Raw genomic sequence first — 22,321 nt, 5'->3', positions numbered from 1 at the left:
TAAACAGTGTTTAGTGTTTGTTCCCTGGTCTTTCCCTTGCCTTTTTTTGTATCAAGTGGATGCTGTTGCACCATTTTCTGAGCACACAGCTTTCGAGGATAAGGATGATAGAAGGTGGGAGAGCTCAGAGCACAATGCTGCTTTGCAGCCAAGCACTGACAGTTCATTCTGTGTTGTGTGCAACGAGCAGCCCCTGAGCCAGCACCGGCTGCTACAGAGGTCACGGAAAGTCACGGAATCCGTGACCTCTGTGACAGACTCGCAGTCTTAATCTCAGCTAGCTGTTCAAAGTATTTCTCTGTTCTGACTAGTATCACTTCCGTCTTGCCTGGGTCCCATCTTAAGGCAGCTGATGTTCACCCAAGAGCTTATTTCTTGTCAGCATTCTGACATTTTAGTAGTGGCGGTGGTTGCATCAGTTGAGAAGGAATGATTCCTTCTCTGCTTTCTCCTTGCACCCAGGGAGGTAGTCACCCCATCTCCTTGCTGACTCAGCTCCACTTGCCCCAACCTTCTCTGCACACTCCCTGCCCACTTGCTCAGTTTGGAAAGAGGTGCAATGACTGTTTACCCCTCCAGATCTCCAGAATCCAGATCTGGGGAGCCTGTATAGTGGGCAGGAGTTAAGGCACTTACTGCCTCTTACATCTTGCATGGACATCTAAGCTGGGCCATGATCTGACCCTGTGTAATAATAATGACCTATGAATTCTGAAATAATAGAACCAAAGCAGTGTAGATTTTATCTGCTAAGTCTTTTCTCCATTGCAGTTTCGCTAGTTCAAAGTGTCACCCTTGTTGCTAGGGCCGTCTTTTGGGATGGCGTTTCTAGCCTGCCTTTTCTGTCTTCATACCAACAATTCCTTGGCATTCTCTCTGAGGGAAGTAGAGTAGGGCTATGGTAGCCTTCAGGAAATTGCTAAGGAAGTCTTGGTTTGGAGACAGTACAGGAGGCTGCCAAGTGTGCGTGAGAATGCTGCTGAGTGTCAGCTGGCTTCCACTGACTGACTGGGTGTTTTTTGGTAGAATTAATGGGACTTGCACATCAAACAATTAGCAGAAAAAATTACCCTGTATTTTACACTACTACTATCCTGATGTATGTGAAGAAAATACCTTCCTAGGACCATATGTGCATTTCCTAACAACTAGGACTGGCAAGTGATTAAAAAAAAAAATCATGTGATTAATCGCACTGTTAAACAATAATAGTATACCGTTTTTTTAAATATTTTTGGATGATTTCTACATTTTCAAATATATTGATTTCAGTTACAACACGGAATACAAAGTGTACAGTGCTCACTTTATATTTGCTTTTGATTACAAGTATTTGCACTGTAAAAAAAATAGTATTTTTCAATTCACCTAATACAAGTACTGCAGTGCAATCTCTTTATCATGAAAGTTGAACTTACAAATGTAGAATTATGTACAAAAAAACTCCATTCAAAAATAAAACAATGTAAAATTTTAGAGCCTGCAAGTCCACTCTGTCCTCCTACTTGTTCAGCCAATTGCTCAGACAAACAAGTTTGTTTACATTTGCAGGAGATAATGCTGCCCTCTTCTTATTTACAATGTCATCTGAAAGTGAGAACAGGCATTCTTGTGGCATTGTTGTATCCGGTGTCACAAGATATTTATGTGTCAGATGTGCTAAAGATTCATATGTCCCTTCATGCGTCAACCATCATACCAGGGGACATGCGTCCATGCTGATGACTGGTTCTGCCCGATAACAATCCAAAGCAGTGCAGACCGACGCATGTTCATTTTCATTATCTGAGTCAGATGCCACCAGCAGAAGGTTGATTTTCTTTTTTGGTGGTTCAGGCTCAGTAGTTTCCACATTGGAGTGTTGCTCTTTTAAGACTTCTGAAAGCATGCTCCGCACCTTGTCCCTCTGAGATTTTAGAAGGCACTTCATATTCTTATACCTTGGGTCGAGTGCTGTAGCTATCTTTAGAAATCTCACATCGGTACCTTCTTTGCGTTTTCTCAGATCTGCAGTGAAAGTGTTCTTAAAATGAACATGTGCTGGGTCATCATCTGAGACTGCTATAACATGAAATATATGGCAGAATGTGGGTAAAACAGAGCAGGGGACATACATTTCTCCCCCAAGGAGTTCAGTCACAAATTTAATTAACTCATTATATTTTTTAACAAGCATCATCAGCATGGAAGCATGTCCTCTGGAATGGTGGCCAAAGCATGAAGGAGCATACGGATGTTTAGCACATCTGGCGCATAAATACCTTACAATGCTGGCTACAAAAATGCCATGCAAATGCCTGTTCTCACTTTCTGGTGACATTGTAAATAAGAAGACGGCAGCATTATCTCCTGTAAATGTAAACAAACTTGTTTGTCTTAGCGATTGGCTGAACAAGTAGTAGGACTGAGTGGACTTGTAGGCTCTGAAGTTTTACATAGTTTTGTATTTGAGTGCAGTTGTGTAACAAAAAAAAATCTACATTTGTAAGTTTCACTTTCACAAGAAAAAGATTGCACTACAGTCCTTCTATGAGATGAATTGAAAAATACTATTTCTTTTGTTTATCATTTTTATAGTGCAATCAAAAATAATATACACTTTGATTTAAATTACAACACAGAATACAATATATATGAAAATGTACAAAAACATCCAAAATATTTAATGAATTTCAATTGGTATTCTATTTTTTAACAGTGCGATTAAAACGGCGATTAATCACGGTTAATTTTTTTAAGTGCGATGCATTTTTTTGAATTAATCGCGTGAGTTAACTGCAATTAATCGACAGCCCTACTAACAACCCTTCTGGTTTGAAGAGTTGATTGAAAGGGGAAAACCACGCTTCTTAAAGAAACCTCACTATTATTGCAGGTTTGTAAGCTCAGTGGTCCAGACTCTGGAATCCCATCTCTATTATCTAAAGATTTGTGGAAACAGCTGATTATCTACCCAAAATCTGGAAGCTATTATATGTTTGTATAATATTTTATTGAGGTTTTAAATGTAACACAGTAGAAAAAACTGCATGCTTTATAGGGTGACCAGAGGGCAAGTGTGAAAAATTGGGATGGGGGTGGGGGGTAATAGGTATAAGAAAAAGCCCCCAAAATCAGGACTGTCCCTATAAAATCGGGACATCTGGTCACCCTAATGCCTTATAACAGTTGTCTCTGTATATTGTAACTGAGGCATATTGTTAATCAAGAGTCAGCATGTTAAGCTAAGTGTTTCTGTGGAGGATCATTCTCTTCATTTAATAATCTAATTGGTATGTCATGATGTGCTAAAGTGTGTCTCGAGAGTCATGGAAGAATGTAGAGATGTATATGTACTTTGTGTGATAAGAGAGTCAAAACTAGCCCAGATATAATTGATTTATAAAGAAATCAAACTTCATAGAATTTGTCTGCCTTCAAACAGTATATGCAAGATTATCTGTTTCAGGTGAGCAAGTGTCTCCATTCTCTCATGTCCAAAGTCAGTTTGCTGTTTGGGATCCAGAAGTTGAGAATATAAGTATTTTTGGCTGTAGGAAGAAGCTATTAAAAGTCTCTAGATAATTTACATTCACTCTTTTGTAATATCATCATGTTAGATAGGAGTAAAGCAATATTGGCTGGGTACCCTGGTTTTAGTATTTCACTGTTTCTTAAACAGTGTTGTCACCAAGATCTCCAGTGTATTAGCTTTGTTTTCTCACTTGAGAGCTTTGTAATAGTTATCTTTACTCTCAGGACTTCTCCTGTGAAAGTATGCAGCCTATCCAGCTGCACCTGTGGAAACTGTTAATGGCCTGGAATGAGAATTTGTCTGCTCGGTGTATATGGGAGTAAGCAGCAGGATATACTAGTATATAATCCATGTGTTGGCTGTTGCCTCTTTCTCATTCCTGAAGGAAACTGAAGCCTTGCTTTCAGTTTTGTCGAGGTTGAAAGAGAGTAATGGAAAATCTAACACATTTTCTTTAAAGTTTTTGTGCAAATTGTGGTGATGTTTCTTTCTGTGTCCTCTTTAAAGTTCAGGAAATCATATTACAGCAGCTGAATTTGTAATGGAAATAAAAAGCACTCTGCAGCAGAGCAGCTGTCTGCTCCTGTCCATATCCCACCGCCCTGCATTTTTAGAAGGGAAGTGGATATGAAGCCAGAAATGCTGCTCTGAATGTGTTTTGAAGAAAAAAAAAAATCCTGAAGTTGTTTCTCAACACCAGAGGAGCAGCTGATTATTGCTGTTGTGTTGTCCACAATTTGCAGGTGTAGCACCTATAAACGAGGGACGCACAAGGGAATGCACAATGCTAATTTGATGACTAAATGGACTATAAAATGGTCTAATCAAAATCTTTCCGGAGATTCAAATTTTTAAATTAGAATAAGGAATGAAAATGTTTAGAGGTAATAGTTTTCCATATACCTTGTCTGTTATTAAATACATCTTCGTAAGCAGATGTTTGTAAGTTTGTTTTATGTTTTAATCGGTTTATAGTCATTTAACCGTGGATCACAAAAATAGATTTATCTTTATTAATATGACGGCGTTATGGCGAAGGTTGTAATGTGGATTCTTAGATGAATACTAATGTTTGGCCAGATGGCTGAATTAAAGCAAACAGAGCTTCTGATGCAGCCTTCTTGAACCATGTACTGCATTTCTGACAATGCAGATATGGTTGGCATTAATGCCTCTTTTTGCAGAATGTCATTTTTGAGGTATCGTCCTGTGATGAGCAGTACACACACATATATATTATAGTTCAGCAATGCCAGAGCAAATCAAGCCAGAAAGTGTAGGATACCAAAAAGTGTCACTAAACTTAAGACAGGAAGATTTCATTAAGAAAAGATGATTAGAAAAAAAAAAAAAAAAAGCCCTAAAGTTAAATAAATGAAGTAAAACCCTTAGAGGTGAAATGGATGCTACTTAGAAAATCAATACTAGAGTTTCAAGAGATATGTGTACTGATGAACAAAAGGGAACCAGAAAGGCAAGGAGTAAATCAATATGCCCTAATGGGAAGGTTAGAGAGGCTGTTCAAGCAAAACAGAAATTCTTCAAAATGTGGAAATCTGACCCTAATGAAGCCAATAAACAGAAGCATAAATTACAGCAGTTAAATTATAAGAGGGAAATTAGAAGGGCCAGAATGGAAGAGCAAATAGCTAAGCATGGAAAAACAAACAGCAAGAGATTCTTAAATGTACCAGAAGCAAGAAGACTGCAAGAATTGATGGATCATTGGATCACCAGAGGGTAAAGGGAATAATTAATGACGATAAAGACTTTACTGAGAAGCTACATTATTTCTTTCTTTCTTTATTTCTACATCAGTCTTCACCATCAAGAATGTTGGGGAGATTCCTGCCCTAGACATTCTCTTTCTTGGTAACAAAGATTCTCTCTCGGTATCTCGTACTCTCAGAGATTGAGGTGACAGAAGAAGAGGTGCTGAAGCAGATTGACAATTTAAAATGCAGTAAATCACCAGCCCAAGGTGGCACATACGGAAGGCACTTAAGTATGAAGTGGCTAAGTTGCTAGCAAAAACATGCATCTCTCATTAAAAACAGCTTCTGTCCCAGAAGATTGGAGGGTAGCAAATGTACCTGTATTTCAAAAGAAATGTAGGGATGATCTAGGGAATGGTAAACCAGTATATTTATATACCTGGCAAATTGGTTGAAATGATAGTTAAAAACAATTACAAAACACCCAGAAGATCATGATATGATAGGAACTAACCAGCATGGTTTGTGCAAAAGAAAATTGTGTTTTACTAATCTTGTAGAAGTCTTTGAACATGTCAGTAAAGTAGTGGATAAAGAAGAATTGGTTGACATAATTTATATAGACTTGCAAAAGGCCTGTGACAAGGTCCAGCTCTAGAGGCTACTAAAAAAGGTAAGTAGTCATGGGGTTAGAAGCAAATTATTGTCATGGATCAAAAACTGGCTGAGATGCAGAAAACAAAGAGTAAAATTAAATGGTTAATTTTCATAAAGGCAAAGAGTTAACAATGGGATAGCCCGGGATTCTGTACTAGGTCCTGTGTTGTTTCATATTTTTATTAATAATCTGGAAAGGAGGGAGAGCAGTGAGGTAGCAAAATTTGCAGATGACAAAGTTTTATTTAGTATAGGACCAGAGAGAATTGTGAGGAACTACAGAGAGACCTAAACAAGCTAAGTGAATGGGCAACACAATGGCAAATGAAAGCCATTGTCAATAAATGCAAAGTAATATACGTTGGAGGGAAAAATTTAAAGTACCGTATATATTTGTTCATTAGCCCGTTCGTTTATAAGCCGACCCCCCAAGATGGTTGGGTAAAAATAGCAAAAACTGTATGACCCTTTCATAAGCCGACCCTATATTTCAGGGGTTGGCAAACTTTGGCTGCTGGCCTGTTAGGGTAAGCCGCTAGCAGGCCTGGACGTTTTGTTTAGCTGGAGCGTTCACAGGCACGGAGCCCCTCAGCTCCCAGTGTCCGCGGTTTGTCGTTCCCAGCCAATGGGAGCGGCGAACTGTGGCCACAGGGAGCCGAGGGGCTCCATGCCTGCAGACACTCCAGGTAAACAAAATGACAATGGATTAGATATTAATGCAATGATTCCATAGAGTTTAAAATCATCAAATTTTGGTGTAGACCCGTTTATATGCTGACCCCCGCTCTTTGATGCGTCACTTTTTTACCAAAAATATTCGGCTTATGAACGAGTATATATGGTACCATACACACCTTACAAGGTTCTAAATTAGCTGTTTCAACTCAAGAAATGGACCTGGGTTATACTGTAGACAGCTCAGTGAAGACCTCTGCTCAATATGCAGCTGTGATCTAAATAGCAATCAAGATGTTAGGATATATAAGCAATGGGATGGAGAGTATGGAAAATATTATGATGCCTTTATATCAATCAGTGGTGCAGCCTCATCTCGAATACTGTGTGCAGTACTGTTCACCATGAATCAAAAAGGGTATTATGAAATTAGAGCAGGTTCAGAGAAGAGCAATGAAAATAACGAGAGACCTGGAAAAACGCTCATATAAAGAGATATTGAAAAGATTGGAATTGTTCATCTTAGAAATGAGATGAATAAGAGTGGATATGATATCATATATAAAATGAGTGGTCTGTATGAGGGAAATCAGTCTGAATGGTGCAGGGATGGGAGATTGTTTATGTGACGTTGTGCAGTCTATATGGTTTTATAAAAATATGATAATAAGTGAATATAATGTAACTAGGATAGTTTTATAAATATTTGATAAGTGAATATAATGCAACTGGGATATGCTTCGTGCAAAAGGTCTCTTGTAAGGTATCATTACAAAGCTCATAATCTACTGAGTGTGATCATCCTATTTGTAGAAATGTACCACTCTTGTATCTAAAACTAGAAATATAAAACATAACTCTGAGGGCCTATTGTAATTATGTAAAGTGTGGGCCATTAATGATGGTTTGGAATCTTGATGACTCCCATTAACCAGGACCATTGTCTGCAGATGGCTGTGTTTACCTGTTAGTCTTCCTGTATATATGTGTGCTGGCAAGTGGGCAATGAAGTCTTGCAGTGACATGTGATCATGTCACCTGAATTGGAATCCATCTTTAACCTGGTGCTTTTCCAGTGAGGGGGGGTGGAAACCCAGAGGGACAAAGGGTTCCCGCCTTATGCAAAAGATATATAAAGAGGTGGAAGAGAACAAAGAGAGAGTGGAGCCATCATGAAGAATCCCCTAGCTATCACCTGAGCTGGAACAAGAGCTGTACCAGGGGAAAGAATTGTGCCCAGGCCTGGAAGGTGTCCAGTCTGAGAAAAAAACTTACTGAAGCATCTCTGAGGGTGAGATTATCTGTATTCAGTTTGATTAGACATAGATTTGCGCATTTTATTTTATTTTGCTTGGTGACTTACTTGGTTCTGCCTGTTACCACTTGGAACCACTTAAATCCTATTTTCTGTATTTAATAAAATCACTTTTTATTTAGTAATTTACTCAGAGTATGTATTAATACCTGGGGGAGCAAGCAACTGTGCATATCTCTCTATCAGTGTTATAGAGGGCGAACAATTTATGAGTTTACTCTGCATAAGCTTTATGCAAGGTAAAACGGATTTATCTGGGTTTAGACCCCATTGGGAGTTGGGCATCTGAGTGCTAAAGACAAGCACACTTCTGTGAGCTGTTTTCGGGTAAACTTGCAGCTCTGGGACAAGTGATTCAGACCCTGGGTCTGTGCTGGAGCAGACGGGAGTGTCTGGCTCAGCAAGACAGGGTGCTGGAGTCCTGAGCTGGCAGGGAAAACAGGAGCAGAGGTAGTCTTTGCACATCAGGTGGCAGCTCCCAAGGGGGTTTCTGTGATCCAACCCGTCACAGTTTACCTTAGAAAAGAGATAAGTAAGAGGGGACATGATTAATATAAAAATAAAGAATGGTTTAGAGGTGTAGAAAAGGAAATTCTGTTCTCCCTGTCTCATAACACAAATATCTCTGGTCTTATGAGATATTAGCTAAAAGCAGATGTGGTTGGGCCATATGCCATTGTAGGCAGTCTCATTATACCATCTCCTCCATAAACTTATCAAGTTCAGCCTTGAAAAAAGTTAGGTTTTTGCTCTCACTACTCGCCTTGGAAGGCTGTTCTAGAACTTCATTCCTCTGATGGTTAGAAACATTTGTCTCTAATGTAATTTAAATCCTAAACTTGTTGATGATCAGTTTATATCCATTTGTTCTTGTAGCAACATTGGCCCTTAACTTAAATAATTCCTCTCCCTCCCAGATGTTTTTATAGAGAGTAATCGTATCTCCCCTCAGTCTTCTTTTTGCCAAGCTAAACAAGCCAAGGTCTTTGTCTCCTCTCATAAATCAGGTTCTCTATTCCTCCAGTCATCCTAGTACCCTTCTCTGCACCTGTTCCAGTTTGAATTCATCTTTCTTAAACATGGGAGACCAGAATTGCACACAGTATTCCAGATGACGTCTCACCGGTGCCTTTTATGGTGGTTATAACACTTGTGTATCTCTACTGGAAATATCTCTCCTGATGCATCCTAAGATTGCATTAGCCTCTTTCATGGCTGCATCACATTGGCAGCTCATAGTCATCCTGTGGTTGACCAATACACTCAGGTCTTTCTTCTCCTCTGTCACTTTCAACTGATAAGTCCCTAGCTTATAATAAATACTCTTGTTAGTCCTTAAGCTCATGACCTTGTACTTTGCACCATTAAATGTCATCCCATTTCTATTACTCCAGTTTTCAAGGTCATCCACATATTCTCCCATCTTTGTGTCATCTGCGAATTTTATTAACACATTCCCACTTTTTGTGCCAAGGTCATTAATGAAAATGTCAGATAAAATTTGTCCCAAGATCAAGCCTTGAGAAACTGCACTAGTAATGTCTCTCCAGCCTGACAGTTCACATTTCAGCATGACCCATTGTAATCTCCTCTTTAACCAGTTCTTTACCCACCTTCTGAATTTTGTATTATTCCCCATCTTCTCCAATTTAACTAATAATTTCCCATGTGGTATCAAATGCTTTCCTTACTGCTACAGTAGTTCAGCTGCCGAAAAATCTCATTTTGACAACATTATTGCCAAGCACCCACTGTGCTTGGTACTTTGTAAACAAATAAGAAGGAGCATTCCCTGTAACTGATCATATTTAGTCAGTTTTACAATCAGATCAAATTCAAAGTAGATCAGTCAAAAAAAAAGTTTGTTTTGTCACAGCATGACGTGAAGGTGGTGATTATCTGTGGAAGGCTTTGTGGGAGATGAACAGTTAGAGGAGGTATTGGAAGGCAAAGTAGGAGGTTTTTTGTGCATGGGAAGATGGGGAGGGGGGGTTCAAATCTCAGGGCAGCCTGAAAGGAGACAAGATGATGATAGTGGGAGACGAGTACAAATGGTGACAAATAAGAGGGAAGGTTTGGCTGAGCAAAGGGAGAGAAGTTTCCAGCCTAATACTTAAAGATGATATTGGCAGGCTGGTAACCAAACCATTATTTAGCATATACATTCATCAGAATTTAGCACACAAGCATTTGTATCATATAGTGATTATAGTTAATGACCAAATTCTACTTTGACTTATAGCAGTGCTAATGTGGAATAACGCCATTGCCTTCAATAAGGCCTTCATTGAAGTTCCCTGTGGAGTTACTCCAGGTTTGTACCAGTGTAAGTGAGAGCAGGATTTGGCTTGCATTGTTTAATATATTTTTTTAAACTTCCAGCCATGAAAAGCTTCCCCAAGCTCTTCCCCCATTTCCATTACCTCCTCTCACTTTCAGTTTTCTGTAGCTGTTGCTCACCCAGGGCCAGCGCTTCCATTTAGGCGACCTAGGCGGTCACCAGGATTTGGGGGGGCGGCAATTTGGCGGCGGGGTGTCCTTCCGCGCTCCGGGTCTTCGGCGGCAATTCTGCGGCGGGTCCTTCACTCGCTCTGGGACCCGCCGCTGAAGTGCCCCGAAGACCGGGAGCGCGGAAGGACCCCCCCGCCGCAGAATTGCCGACGACGACCGGGAGCGCGGAAGGACCCCCGCCTAGGGCGCCAAAAGCCCTGGTGCCGCTCCTGTGCTCACCACATGATGGGAAATATGGAATGTGTCCTCCTTTCATCTGCTTGGAAAGAACTTTATAATTACATTTCTGCCTGAAACGTTTTAAAGTACTATTTGTACCAGTAGAACCTAGGATCACTGTAGTAAATAAGAAAATAAAATCTGTATTTCCCCTCTCCCTAGCTTGTTTAATTTGTACATTTTCACTGTTTCCCCTGTGTAGTCAGTCAGTTTCCCCTTTTATTTATATGGGTGTTTCACACAGCAATAGGATAGAGAAACACATTTGAAATAGTGAAAAATGTAAGGGTAAACCCACAAAATTACGTAGTGCACTAAGGGGCAGATGTGGTACATAAAACTACTTTTAATTCCTTTTTGGAAACTCACTAGATTTCAAGTTGTTCAGTTAAATTTGCCTAAAATATACTTGTCTCGGTTAGAACTATGTGGTAGCAGCAGCCGCCTTGAATAATACATTTGTCATTTCATGGATTCATTATTATAACTTCTTTGTTGTTGGTTGCTAGTCTTCTAAAATTCTCTAAACATAGAGACCTTAACTTGTTCAAAACATAAAGGCACAGGACATGCTTAAGGGAGAGAGAACTGTAAGTTCCAGTTTCTGTGGACTTAGTGTGTCATAGTTAAATACTATTTTAAACAAGAAAAATCCTCACATCATCCATTTTGTGTTTGATATAGTGGGTGGAAGCTCTCCTCTATCTTTTCCTGAAGGTGTAACATATTGCCTTCCTCCTGGGCTATAATGATCTAGTTCCAGTTGATTGATTGTACAGATACTCCCCAGGTTACGCAAGACCCGACTTATGCAAATTTACACTTACGGAAAAAGTTCCATAAGCCAGAAATAGGATTTTCGAGTTGCAGAATTTTTGCGTAACGTACGGGTATACGTTTCTGACTTACGCAAAATTCGAGTTACGCGAGGCTTTCCAGAACGGAATGATTGCATAAGTCGGGGGGCGTCTGTATTGTCTTTTGTCACGGTTGTCGGAGGACATTCTCCCACTTTCTCCCAAACTGTTGCTCATCAATTGAATAGTTCATCCTCCTCTATCCACCTTTGTGTTTTTCATAATCCATTTGAAATCTCTGCTAAAACTTCACTTAGTCATCTGTCCCTTTAGTATTGTAACAGCGGACACATTCTCCTTTCTCCACCTCTTGGTGTTCTGGATTATATAAACTCTATAGGTATTGTAAACACTCTTATAATCTTTCTCACACATGCCATTAACAGCAGTAAGGGCAAGGTTCAAATAATGTGTAGGGGTTCCATTTAAAATAAACAAATAGTTTGTCCTGAGTCCTCACCTGAAACCTTACTCAGATTTTAGGAACTTAAACTTTAAACCCCCTCGTCATCCTTAAAGGTAATTTAATTGTCTTCCCTTCTTCCAAATACACTCAGAGTCTGGGTAAGTGAGGAACACAATCAAGTTTATTTAGGGATAAATAGACAATCAAATAAACTATTCAACTAATGAGGCCAGCTGGTTGTTTTCCAGTCCCTCTAAGGTTCTGCCTCCCAGCATCCCCACCTAGGCCTCACCTGAAAATCCAGTCCACCCCACTTCAATCAGGTGGGCAGAAAGTTCTCTCTTCAGTCCCGCTCTCATTGAGGTCAACAGGAACAATATCCTAATGCATAAGCACAAGGGGGTAAATTAAGGTTGCACAGGCAGCCTTATTTCTTGCATTTCCTAATTTGAGTCCTTGACTTTGCAACCTTGACAACATTCTTTGAACATGTTTTTTTCTGGGTTGTAGTACAGTAACTCCTCGCTTAACGTTGTAGTTATGTTCCTGAAAAATGCTACTTTAAGCGAAACGATGTTAAGCAAATCCAATTTCTCCATAAGAATGAATGTAAATGGGGGGGGAGGGTGTTAGGTTTCAGGGAAATTTTTTTCACCAGACAAAAGACATTATATACATATACAGTATAAGTTTTAAATAATTTTAAACAAACTATTTAATACTGTACTCACCAATGATGATTGTGAAGCTTGGTTCAGGTGGGGCATAGTGGGGTCAGGGTGCGGGGGCTTGCCCCACTCTGCCTGTCCGGCGCTCCTGCTGGGGAGCGGGGTCGGGGGCTTGCCCACTCCGTGGCTGGAATGCTGGGTGGGCGGAGTTGGGTAAGCCCCTGTGCCCTGACCCTGCTCCCCAGCTGGAACGCCAGGTGGGCGTAACGGGGCAAGCTCCCACTCCCTGACCCCTCTCTCCGGCTGGAACACCGGGGCGGGCGGAATGGGGCAAGCCAAACAACCTTATAACGGAACATTGCGTGACTTTAAACAAGTATGTTCTCTAATAGATCAGCAGCTTAATAATGAAACAATGTTAGCTGGGACAACTTTAAACTGGTACAGTAACTCCTCACTAAGGGCAGGTCTACACTAACCCCCCAAGTCGAACTAAGGTACGCAACTTCAGCTACGTGAATAACGTAGCTGAAGTTCAAAGTACCTTAGTTCGAACTTACTTCGGTCCACACGCGGCAGGCAGGCTCCCCCGTCGACTCCGCGGTACTCCTCTCGCCGAGCAGGAGTACCGCAGTCGACGGCGAGCACTTCCGGGTTCGACTTATCGCGTCCAGACAAGACGCGATAAGTCGAACCCAGAAGTTCGATCGCTCGCCGCCGAACTACCGGGTAAGTGTAGACCTACCCTTAGAGACTGACCCTTGGAACGCCTCACTACTTTGCTTTGGATTCATTTTCAATGCACCTAGTTAATTGACAAGATGTATTCTAAGAAGTCTTAAATCAGTTACATTTCATGGAACTGTCTCTCTCCTAAGTGTCCCGTTCTGTTGTTTTCAGGTACTGTTTGGCACTGCTGATGGTCAGGTTATCGTCATGGACTGCCATGGCCGAATGCTGGCACATGTTCTCCTTCACGAGTCAGATGGCATCCTCAGTATGTCTTGGAACTACCCCAGCTTCCTGGTGGAGGACAGCAGTGAAAGTGACACAGATTCTGATGACTACTCCCCACCGCAAGGTATGTTGCCTTCAGCTTTTTTCTGTTTAATGTTTGCTAACACTTAACTAACAGCAGTGCCAGGGAGCAGTCATGCTTTATAGTAGTAGTGGAACATACGTCTTAAATTGTTTCATCCACAAGGGGCAGCGGATAGAACACTGGACAGGGAGCGAGAGCCCTGCATTCTATTCCCACCTCTGCCACTGACCCACTGCACGTCACTCCCCTCTCTGTGCTACGGTGTCTTCGTTGGTGAAGTAGGGATAATGATACCTTCATAAAGTGCTTTGAGATCTGGGAGTGAAAAACATGGCATAAGAGCAAAGTAGTATCATTACTTATCGTTACGGAGCATGTCTGACACATTTTAGCAGTATAAGCCAGTAGTCCTCATGCATATTGTCAGAGGACAGGTAGTCAGACAAACTAGTGCATTATAATATAGATCCATATAAAGGGTCACCCATGGCAATAATATTCCCAGTACTGTTAAACATATCTATAAATACTGTGAGTTTATTTCCAAGAAATCCTGTTAACCAGTGATCATGCTTATCAGTATGCAGTCCATCCCTGAGCTTAGTATGTTTCATAAAAGGATTAGACATGAAAATAGCCCTGCGGTTACACTAGCTAGGAAAAGGGTGATTGAGGTTATCAGTCCTCATGCTTCCAAGCATACATTAATTGCCAGTTGTGGTCAGGATGAAGTCCCTCCCTCCTTACCTTGGTATAGTATCACATGATTAGGTGCACCATTTGTTTTTTAAACCATCATAGAAGTTAGAGTTGGCAAATACCTAATAGATTGTTGTGTCCATTCTCCTGCAAGAGCAGGATATAGTCCCCCAGAAAAAGGACAGTTCAGATACTAAACTGAAATTCCTCTTGGCTAGTGCTGGGGACAAAATTGTTATTCCAGTTATTCCAGTATATCAACTAATTTAAAGAATGATGTAAATGTTGATGGGACGGTGGAAAATTAAAGTACATGTTGACTAAAGATGAATTTGAACCAGCACCTCAGATCTGACCTGTTGGTTCCAAACATGCCCTCGCAGGTTAGATCTACTTCAAATCCACTCCAAAATGGGCATGTTTTCTGTAACCAGTTTAGGTGTAACTTAGAGTGGCAGAAATCTTGTGAGATCAGCTAGTGAGAGTTTAGCTCAGCTTTCATATGGATATGAATCATCACCTCAGCCCCTCTCCAGGAGTGGTGAAGCCTTGCCTTTGTAAGAGAAGAGGATGAAAAGGATTCCAGTCACTTCAGATTTCCAAGGAAGCTTTAGATGAACAGCGAGGAAAGAATTAGATGTATTTTGTTGCCATTTTGCAATATCAAGGGTCCAATTTTGGGGTGGTGGATTTGGATGAAGGATGGGAGAGAACTAGCAACTCAAAATGATCCTTCATAGAGCAGGAAACATGCTTACTGGTACTGAGTCAATCAGGAGTGGGTAGACTTTCATTACAGGCCTGCTTCTAATGATTATTCTAACATGATGTGTTCTTTTTAAAGCTTTACAGGTGCATCAGAAACTTCTCAAAGGTGACAAGCCTTTGACTCACACAGATGTGTGGGAGGGACTTGACGTTTGATGGATTTTTACTCATTTATATATTTATTTTTTTAATGTACCAACTATGCGACAATTTCTTTCCTCCAGGTACTTTTTTGATCACCCCTCTTGTGAATTCTGGAAGCAGTGTTGTTCTTAGCCAACTGTGTCATATTTGATTACTCAAAATACACTGTGCTTGGGTCCTGATAACTGTCTTATCTAGGGACTGCAATGTCTTCTGTCAGAACCAGTCAAAGAGAATTAAATAATGAATGATACAGATGGTGCTATTGGTCATTAATTATTAAATACAAAGGAACTTTCACATGAACATTGAAAAATAAGCTTATGGAGGCAAGGACATTTTGAGAAATGGTCACCAAAACACCCTTTCATAGAATCATAGAATATCAGGGTTGGAAGGGACCTCAGGAGGTCATCTAGTCCAACCCCCTGCTCAAAGCAGGACCAATCCCCAACTAAATCATCCCAGCCAGGGCTTTGTCAAGCCTGACCTTAAAAACCTCTAAGGAAGGAGATTCCACCACCTCCCTAGGTAACCCATTCCAGTGCTTCACCACCCTCTTAGTGAAAAAGTTTTTCCTAATATCCAACCTAAACCTCCCCCATTGCAACTTGAGACCATTACTCCTTGTTCTGTCATCTGCCACCACTGAGAACAGCTGAGCTCCATCCTCTTTGGAACCCCCTTTCAGGTAGTTGAAAGCAGCTATCAAATCCTCCCTCATTCTTCTCTTCTGCAGACTAAACAATCCCAGTTCCCTCAGCTTCTTCTCATAAGTCATGTGCTCCAGCCCCCTAATCATTTTTGTTGCCCTTCGCTGGACTCTTTCCAATTTTTCCATATCCTTCTTGTAGTGTGAGGCCCAAAACTGGACACAGTACTCCAGATGAGGCCTCACCAATGTCGAATAGAGGGGAATGATGACATCCCTTGATCTGCTGGCAATGCCCCTTCTTATACAGCCCAAAATGCCGTTAGCCTTCTTGGCAACAAGGGCACACTGTCGACTCATATCCAGCTTCTCGTCCACTGTAACCCCTAGGTCCTTTTCTGCAAAACTGCTGCCTAGCCATTCAGTCCCTAGTCTGTAGCAGTGCATGGGATTCTTCCGTCCTAAGTGCAGGACTCTGCACTTGTCCTTGTTGAACCTCATCAAATTTCTTTTGGCCCAATCCTCTAATTTGTCTAGGTCCCTCTGTATGCTATCCCTACCCTCCAGCATATCTACCACTCCGCCCAGTTTAGTGTCATCCGCAAACTTGCTTAGAGTGCAGTCCACGCCATCCTCTAGATCATTAATGAAGATATTGAACAGGACCGGCCCCAGGACCGACCCTTTGCTCATATCTCCCTTGCATGTAGGCATCAAGATATATTTGAACTCTGGTCAGAGGGTACACTAGTTAGCGCTTAACATTGAAAGCACTGTAATCTGTAAGGGGCTAGTTACTATACTCAGATGCACTTATGATGTTCCTGGTGTCATCAGCAGAATCCCCCAATGTGATAAAATGTGGCAAGCAAATAATTGTAAGTATGATTATAAGATGTATAATGCAGTATTATATGTATAGTACTTTATAGATGTGCTGTGGTAAAAATGTCTAGTACCTAGTCTCAGTCACTTCTTGGTAACACTGACTACCCAGTACTTTCAAACTCCAGCTGAAATAAATGGCTCCATCAGGGAGGGTGGAGTGGTTGTGGAGAGAGAGAGAGTGGCGTAGGCCTAAAATGGAATAACAATAGAGTTTCAGGCAAGGAATGTTAGAATACCATAGAGAAGTGGAAAATTTGCTTTCAGTTTCTTATGATCACACTCTAGAGCTATTGTCCTTCGGATGGGGAGGGTACAGGTCAGAGGTTGGTTTCATAGTGTCAGTGAGGCAGACTAACTAGCCAAGTGTGTTTTGCCTTTGCTCATGTCCATGGGGAAAAAAAAACCAGGCAGAATTCAAGTCTCAGAACTGGTCACTGTGACAGCAGGCTGGACTGAAATGTGTTTTTACCTGGATTTAATCGCATTTGATAGCTCCTTTTTTGCTTACTCAACAATCTTGTTTTCGCAGATGGTCCAGCTGCATATCCGGTCCCGGTGCAGAACACCAAACCACTACTCACTGTCAGCTTCACATCAGGAGACATTAGTTTAATGAACAACTATGATGACTTGTCTCCTACTATCATCCGCTCAGGGTTGAAAGGTACAAAAGAGAGACATCCTCTCCCCTCACATACACAGTTTTTCTTCTGATGTTTTAATTTATTTATTGTCTATATGGTTGTGTTTAGTGTCTTGCCTCTTATAGCCTGGTACCTGCTACAGTGATTCTCATTGTCAGTAGTGACACCTACTGATATAAAAGCAAAGCACAGCTATTAGACTTCTTGCTTTTGAAATAAGTTGATTTTATATTTTTAAGAGGTATTTCTGATATTAAAACCTAATTAAACAGTTTGCTTTCCTCCAGGCTAATGCCATAATGGTCCTGTCTATATGTGGTTGTTTATGAATGCCCAGGTAACTTAGTTTTCTTTGTATCCTAAATTCATTATGGGATCAGTCATTCTTGTAGCAGCCAAATGTAAGTTATAGCTGGTAGAGTTATTGAGTACTAGGTAGAAATATTAAGATGCAAGTCATTGTGAGAAAAGGAAAACTCCAGTGATTAGTTATAATACCTTAGACAGCTAAATATTTACTAAGTTCTGTTTGTCTATGTGCGCATGCACACCTCCTTGCAGAGTAAGACACTGTCATCAAACTGCCGCCCCAACTGGGAGTGGTGTCTTGTTGTGTTTTGGTAGGCATATGCCTGCCACAGATTCCCCTTTCAAACTCCCCAGAAATAGTCCACAGAGTCTTTGTGCAGATAAATAGGCCTTGTGGGGTCAATTTTATTACAAATGTCCCATGCATATTAATCATAACAAAAGTCCTATTACCATAGTCCAGATTTCCCCAGCATAGTCTGAACAGTGTAACATACAACCTTAAGGTCCCTCACTGTGCTCCACTTCTTTGGTGCAGCCCTCTCCAGTCCTCATACTAGGACAGCTGGGAATCATTAGGAAAGGGACAGATAATAGTAAGAAAATACCATATTGCCTCTATATAAATCCACGGTATACCCACACCCTGAATACTGCGTGCAGCTCTGGTCGCCCCATCTCAAAAAAGACATTGGAATTGGAAAAGGTACAGAAAAGGGCAACAGAAATGATTAGGGGCATGGAACAGCTTCTATATGAGGGGAGAATAAGAAGACTGAGTCTTTTCAGCTTGGAAAAAAAGACATAAGGGGGGATATGATAGAAGTCTATAAAATCATGATTAGTGTGGAGGAAGTGAATAAGGAAGGGTTATATACTCCTTCTCATAACACAAGAACTAGGGGTCACCAAATGACATTAATAGGCAGCAGGTTTAAAACGAACAAAAGGAAGTACTTCACGCAATGCACAGCCAACATGTGGAATTCTTTGCCAGAGAATGTTGTGAAGGCCAAGACTATAACGGGGTTCAAAAAAGAACTGGCTAAGTTCATGGGGTATAGGTCCATGAATGGCTATTGGCCAGGATGAGCAGGGATGCAAAACCATGCTCTAAAGTGTCCCTAGCCTCTGTTTGCCAGAAGCTGGGAATGGGCGACAGGGGATGGATCACTTGATGATTACTTGTTCTGTTCATTCTCTCTGAAGCACCTGGCATTGGCCACTGTCTGAAGATACTGGGCTAGATGGACCATTGGTCTGACCCAGTATGGCCGATCTTATGTTCTTATCCCTTCCAGCTGGAGTGCCACCCCGCTCTTCCCAACAGAAACCCCCACAGCCTCTCTGCTGAGAGCATCCTTGCCAGGGGAGCATGCCTCATTCCCTGGCCCTCTCAGTTTCTCTGGGTCTAGCTCTCTGGCCCTGGAGATGTCAGCCAGTTAGCTTCTCTGTTGCTGCCCAGCCGTCAGCCCTCTCCGGCCCTTGTCTTCAGCCCTCTGGCTTAGAGCCAGCAGGCAACTCTCTTCCCTGCTTCTCCTGCCTTCAGCCCTCCGGCTCTTGCACTCTGGCTTGGGGACACCATCCAGCAAACCCATCTTAATGCTCTCCTGCCTTCAGCCTCCCCCCAGGTCCCAAACATACAGTCTCCTAGCCAATTCCTCCCTCTTGAGCTTTCCTCAGAGACTTCTTCCAATCTCCCACCTCTCCTGACTGACTCTCACAAGGCCTCTCTCCCTCATTGAGTCTCCTCTGACTGACCCCGGCAGCCCTTACCTGCCCTTCCTGACTGAACCAGTCTGCTCTGGCACCGGGGAGCTGGACCTACTTCATTTACTGGGACCAGCTTCCCTGTGACAGGCCCCAATTCAACTTAGTCACACACTTAATTTTAAGGATGTGCTTAAGTCCCATTGATTTCAATGGGACTTAAAACAAATGCAAAACTGCTGTGCTGAATCAGGTCCTAAGATACTTCTCAGGGTGGGTAAGAGAGGCAGAATCTGGCCTTGAAGATAGTGCATTGCAGTAGGAGTCTGGAGATTTGGGCTCTGTTCCTGGCTCTGCTGCTGGATGACCTTGGGCAAGCCACTTCAGCTCTCTGTACCTCAGTTTCCCCATCTGTAAAATGGGGATAATGATACTGATCTCCTTTTATAAAGCACTTAGTGCTCTATAGATGAGAAACAATATATAAGAGCGGCATGTTGTTATAATCATAGATAGGCAAAAGTGCATTTTCAGTCAGAACTAAAAAGAATTGAAGAAATGAGTTTATTGATCTCCTGATATTTACAATATCCACACAAACAAAAGCTACAACTTCATCCTTAACAGCTCTATTTTAGGAATTAACGTAAAACAAAATATTTACACAAAATGCACTATGGTCATTTCACCCTTTGCCATTTTCTATGCATATATGTAACACACACCATGTACAATTATAGTTCTAGTTATACTATATGTACTATTGTTACAATAGTGGGCTGAAATCTTCAGTGCTTGAGCTCAGACCATGGATGAGGGGGTTAGGGGCTGAGTTTGCTGGGGGAAAGTGAAATCACTTGAGTAAATTTGGGGGACTTTTTATTAGGATTTTTTTAAATTATGCACTTTCCCAATGTTTCAATCAGACATTTTGCACGTGGTTAACTCAAATCAAACATTTCTGATTTTCCAGATCTGAGAATAAATTCAAGCCTGAATGCAACATGAAGTGCATTTCTTAAGGATTTGCCAATTGTTTAACATCATAATATTTTTCCAGATTCAAATGATTTTCTTTAAACATGGTTTGATATTTCAAGTCCCACTGAGCCAGGGCTGAGTATTCAAGATTCAGATTATATAAAGAATAGCTAGGTTTAGGTCGCCACTATTAACAATGATCTTTTAGGAGCTCCCCATGTGGGGTGACTTTTATCATAGTAGATCCAGATACAATGATCCTGGAAGCCCCCCTAGTAAAGCCTGGTAGCTCTGCAGAGAAAAGCGCCCTCAGTCCAGGAAATCTTTGGCATAGGCTTCTGATCAAGGAAGTCGTTAGCTTTGGTGAGTTCAACAAGACAGACAGCCTCAGGTTTCATTTTTTCTTTTATTTCCACTAATATTATGTCTTTAAAAGTCTGGAAAAATACATATTAAAAAACTAGTGGTATCTCAGCATTAATCTTGAATTATCAAAAACTTCAAAGTCTGGAGGTTGCAGTAATTGAAATTGGTCCTCCAAGATTAACTCAGCCACCTTTCATACTGGTTGTATCTTCTAGCCTGTTTTTTTTTTTTTTAAATATAACCTTTAGTATACTATTGTTGGTTTGTTATTCCTGTGTATAATAAAAAAGAACATGAGTTTAATGCTGCTGTAGTGTAGGGGCCCTACGTTTTGGAATTTCCTGTCTTTTGAGCATTAGCTATTTCAGCCCTAACATTGCATTAAATGTAGGTTTTTGCGTAGAATTATACTACTACTTTCTGGGGGGCAGATCCTTAGCCACACCATGGTAGTTTGGCACAGTTGGTGTAAAACTGCCCTAAAACCAGCTTAGTTACCTTTAGGAAGATCCACCCTGTATAGGGGATCCTTGGGTGACATGGAAGTTCCTATGCTGCCTACCCTCATGCCCTCTCCAGCCCAAGGGGTTCAGTCAGGGAAATGGTGTCATGGTGGGAGGAACCCCTATGATCTGGGAATCCCGAGGCTCCCAGAATGGCTCCTTAATGCCATAGGGAGCTGGGACAGTTTAGAGCTGCTTTCTGGTCTAATGTCCACCAGGGGACTGGCCCAGCACTCAATCAAGGATCAAGAGGCACAAGCCATACCCCATTCCGTTTCCAGAGCTGTGCTTAGCCCAGTGCTGCCATGGCCCGGGATCTGGGCCTATGTCTGTCTTTCTCTTCTCCCACTACCCTTTACTAGATGGAATATCAGACCTGCTGAAGTATGTATGATCATGTAAACTCCCCACCTCAAGGGCTAAATGCTAGTGTGCAAGCTATAGTACCAGCATCTTTATTGTGAGCCTGATTGTGTGATTGATTTCAGTTGGACTGGAGGATGCTTAGCACCTTTTAGGGTCAGGCTATGGAGAGGCAATGGGGGAGGTAGCGAGAGAGAGAGAGGTCATATCACCATTTTGTGGCTTGAGCCTACCTATGATCTGCTGTATACCTGTAGGTATTTCAGGGGTTGCTGCTGTAAGTCTATTCATATTTCCCATGTTTTTTCCTCTTGTCAAGAGAGTTGTCATGCATCTTTGTAACTTTTGGTGGTTATCATCCCATGCTAAGAATGTGGGAGAACTTGAGAACAGCACACAGAGTTTCTCTGTGCTCTCTAGCCACAGAGGGCACTACTAGAAGTGCCTCATATTAACTGAATTGTCTTCAGTATTGCGTGTGAACTCTCATCTATGGGTCTGTGTTTGAAATATGCAAATATTGCTCTGTGGACCCTGCAGCAGGCTCCTCCGTCTGTATAGACTGCTGAAGGCTGCTCTATGTATTTTCTAAACAGGCCTCTGTGAAAATATCACACCCAAAGCAACATCAACATATTTTTGCTGTTATATCAGCTTTGCTTTAGGTGTAAAAAAATTCTGTCAGTCACTTTGCCAGGAACATTCATATTATGTT

At 41.4% G+C, this 22,321-nt stretch overlaps 1 protein-coding gene across 1 annotated transcript in view; it reads left to right on the top strand.

The window, feature by feature from the left end:
• TULP4 (TUB like protein 4) overlaps positions 1-22,321 on the top strand; it is a 97,038-nt gene that overhangs the window by 20,396 nt on the left and 54,321 nt on the right. Inside the window, exons 5-6 of the mRNA XM_029911045.1 lie at positions 13,438-13,618; positions 17,260-17,394. Of these exons, the coding sequence (XP_029766905.1) occupies positions 13,438-13,618; positions 17,260-17,394 (316 nt within the window). The remainder of the gene's footprint in view (positions 1-13,437; positions 13,619-17,259; positions 17,395-22,321) is intronic.

Source organism: Terrapene carolina, unplaced genomic scaffold, assembly GCF_002925995.2.
Source record: "Terrapene carolina triunguis isolate 2854851 unplaced genomic scaffold, T_m_triunguis-2.0 Scaffold85, whole genome shotgun sequence".
NCBI lineage: Eukaryota > Metazoa > Chordata > Testudines > Emydidae > Terrapene > Terrapene triunguis.
This window is presented reverse-complemented; position numbering and strand designations above follow the sequence as displayed.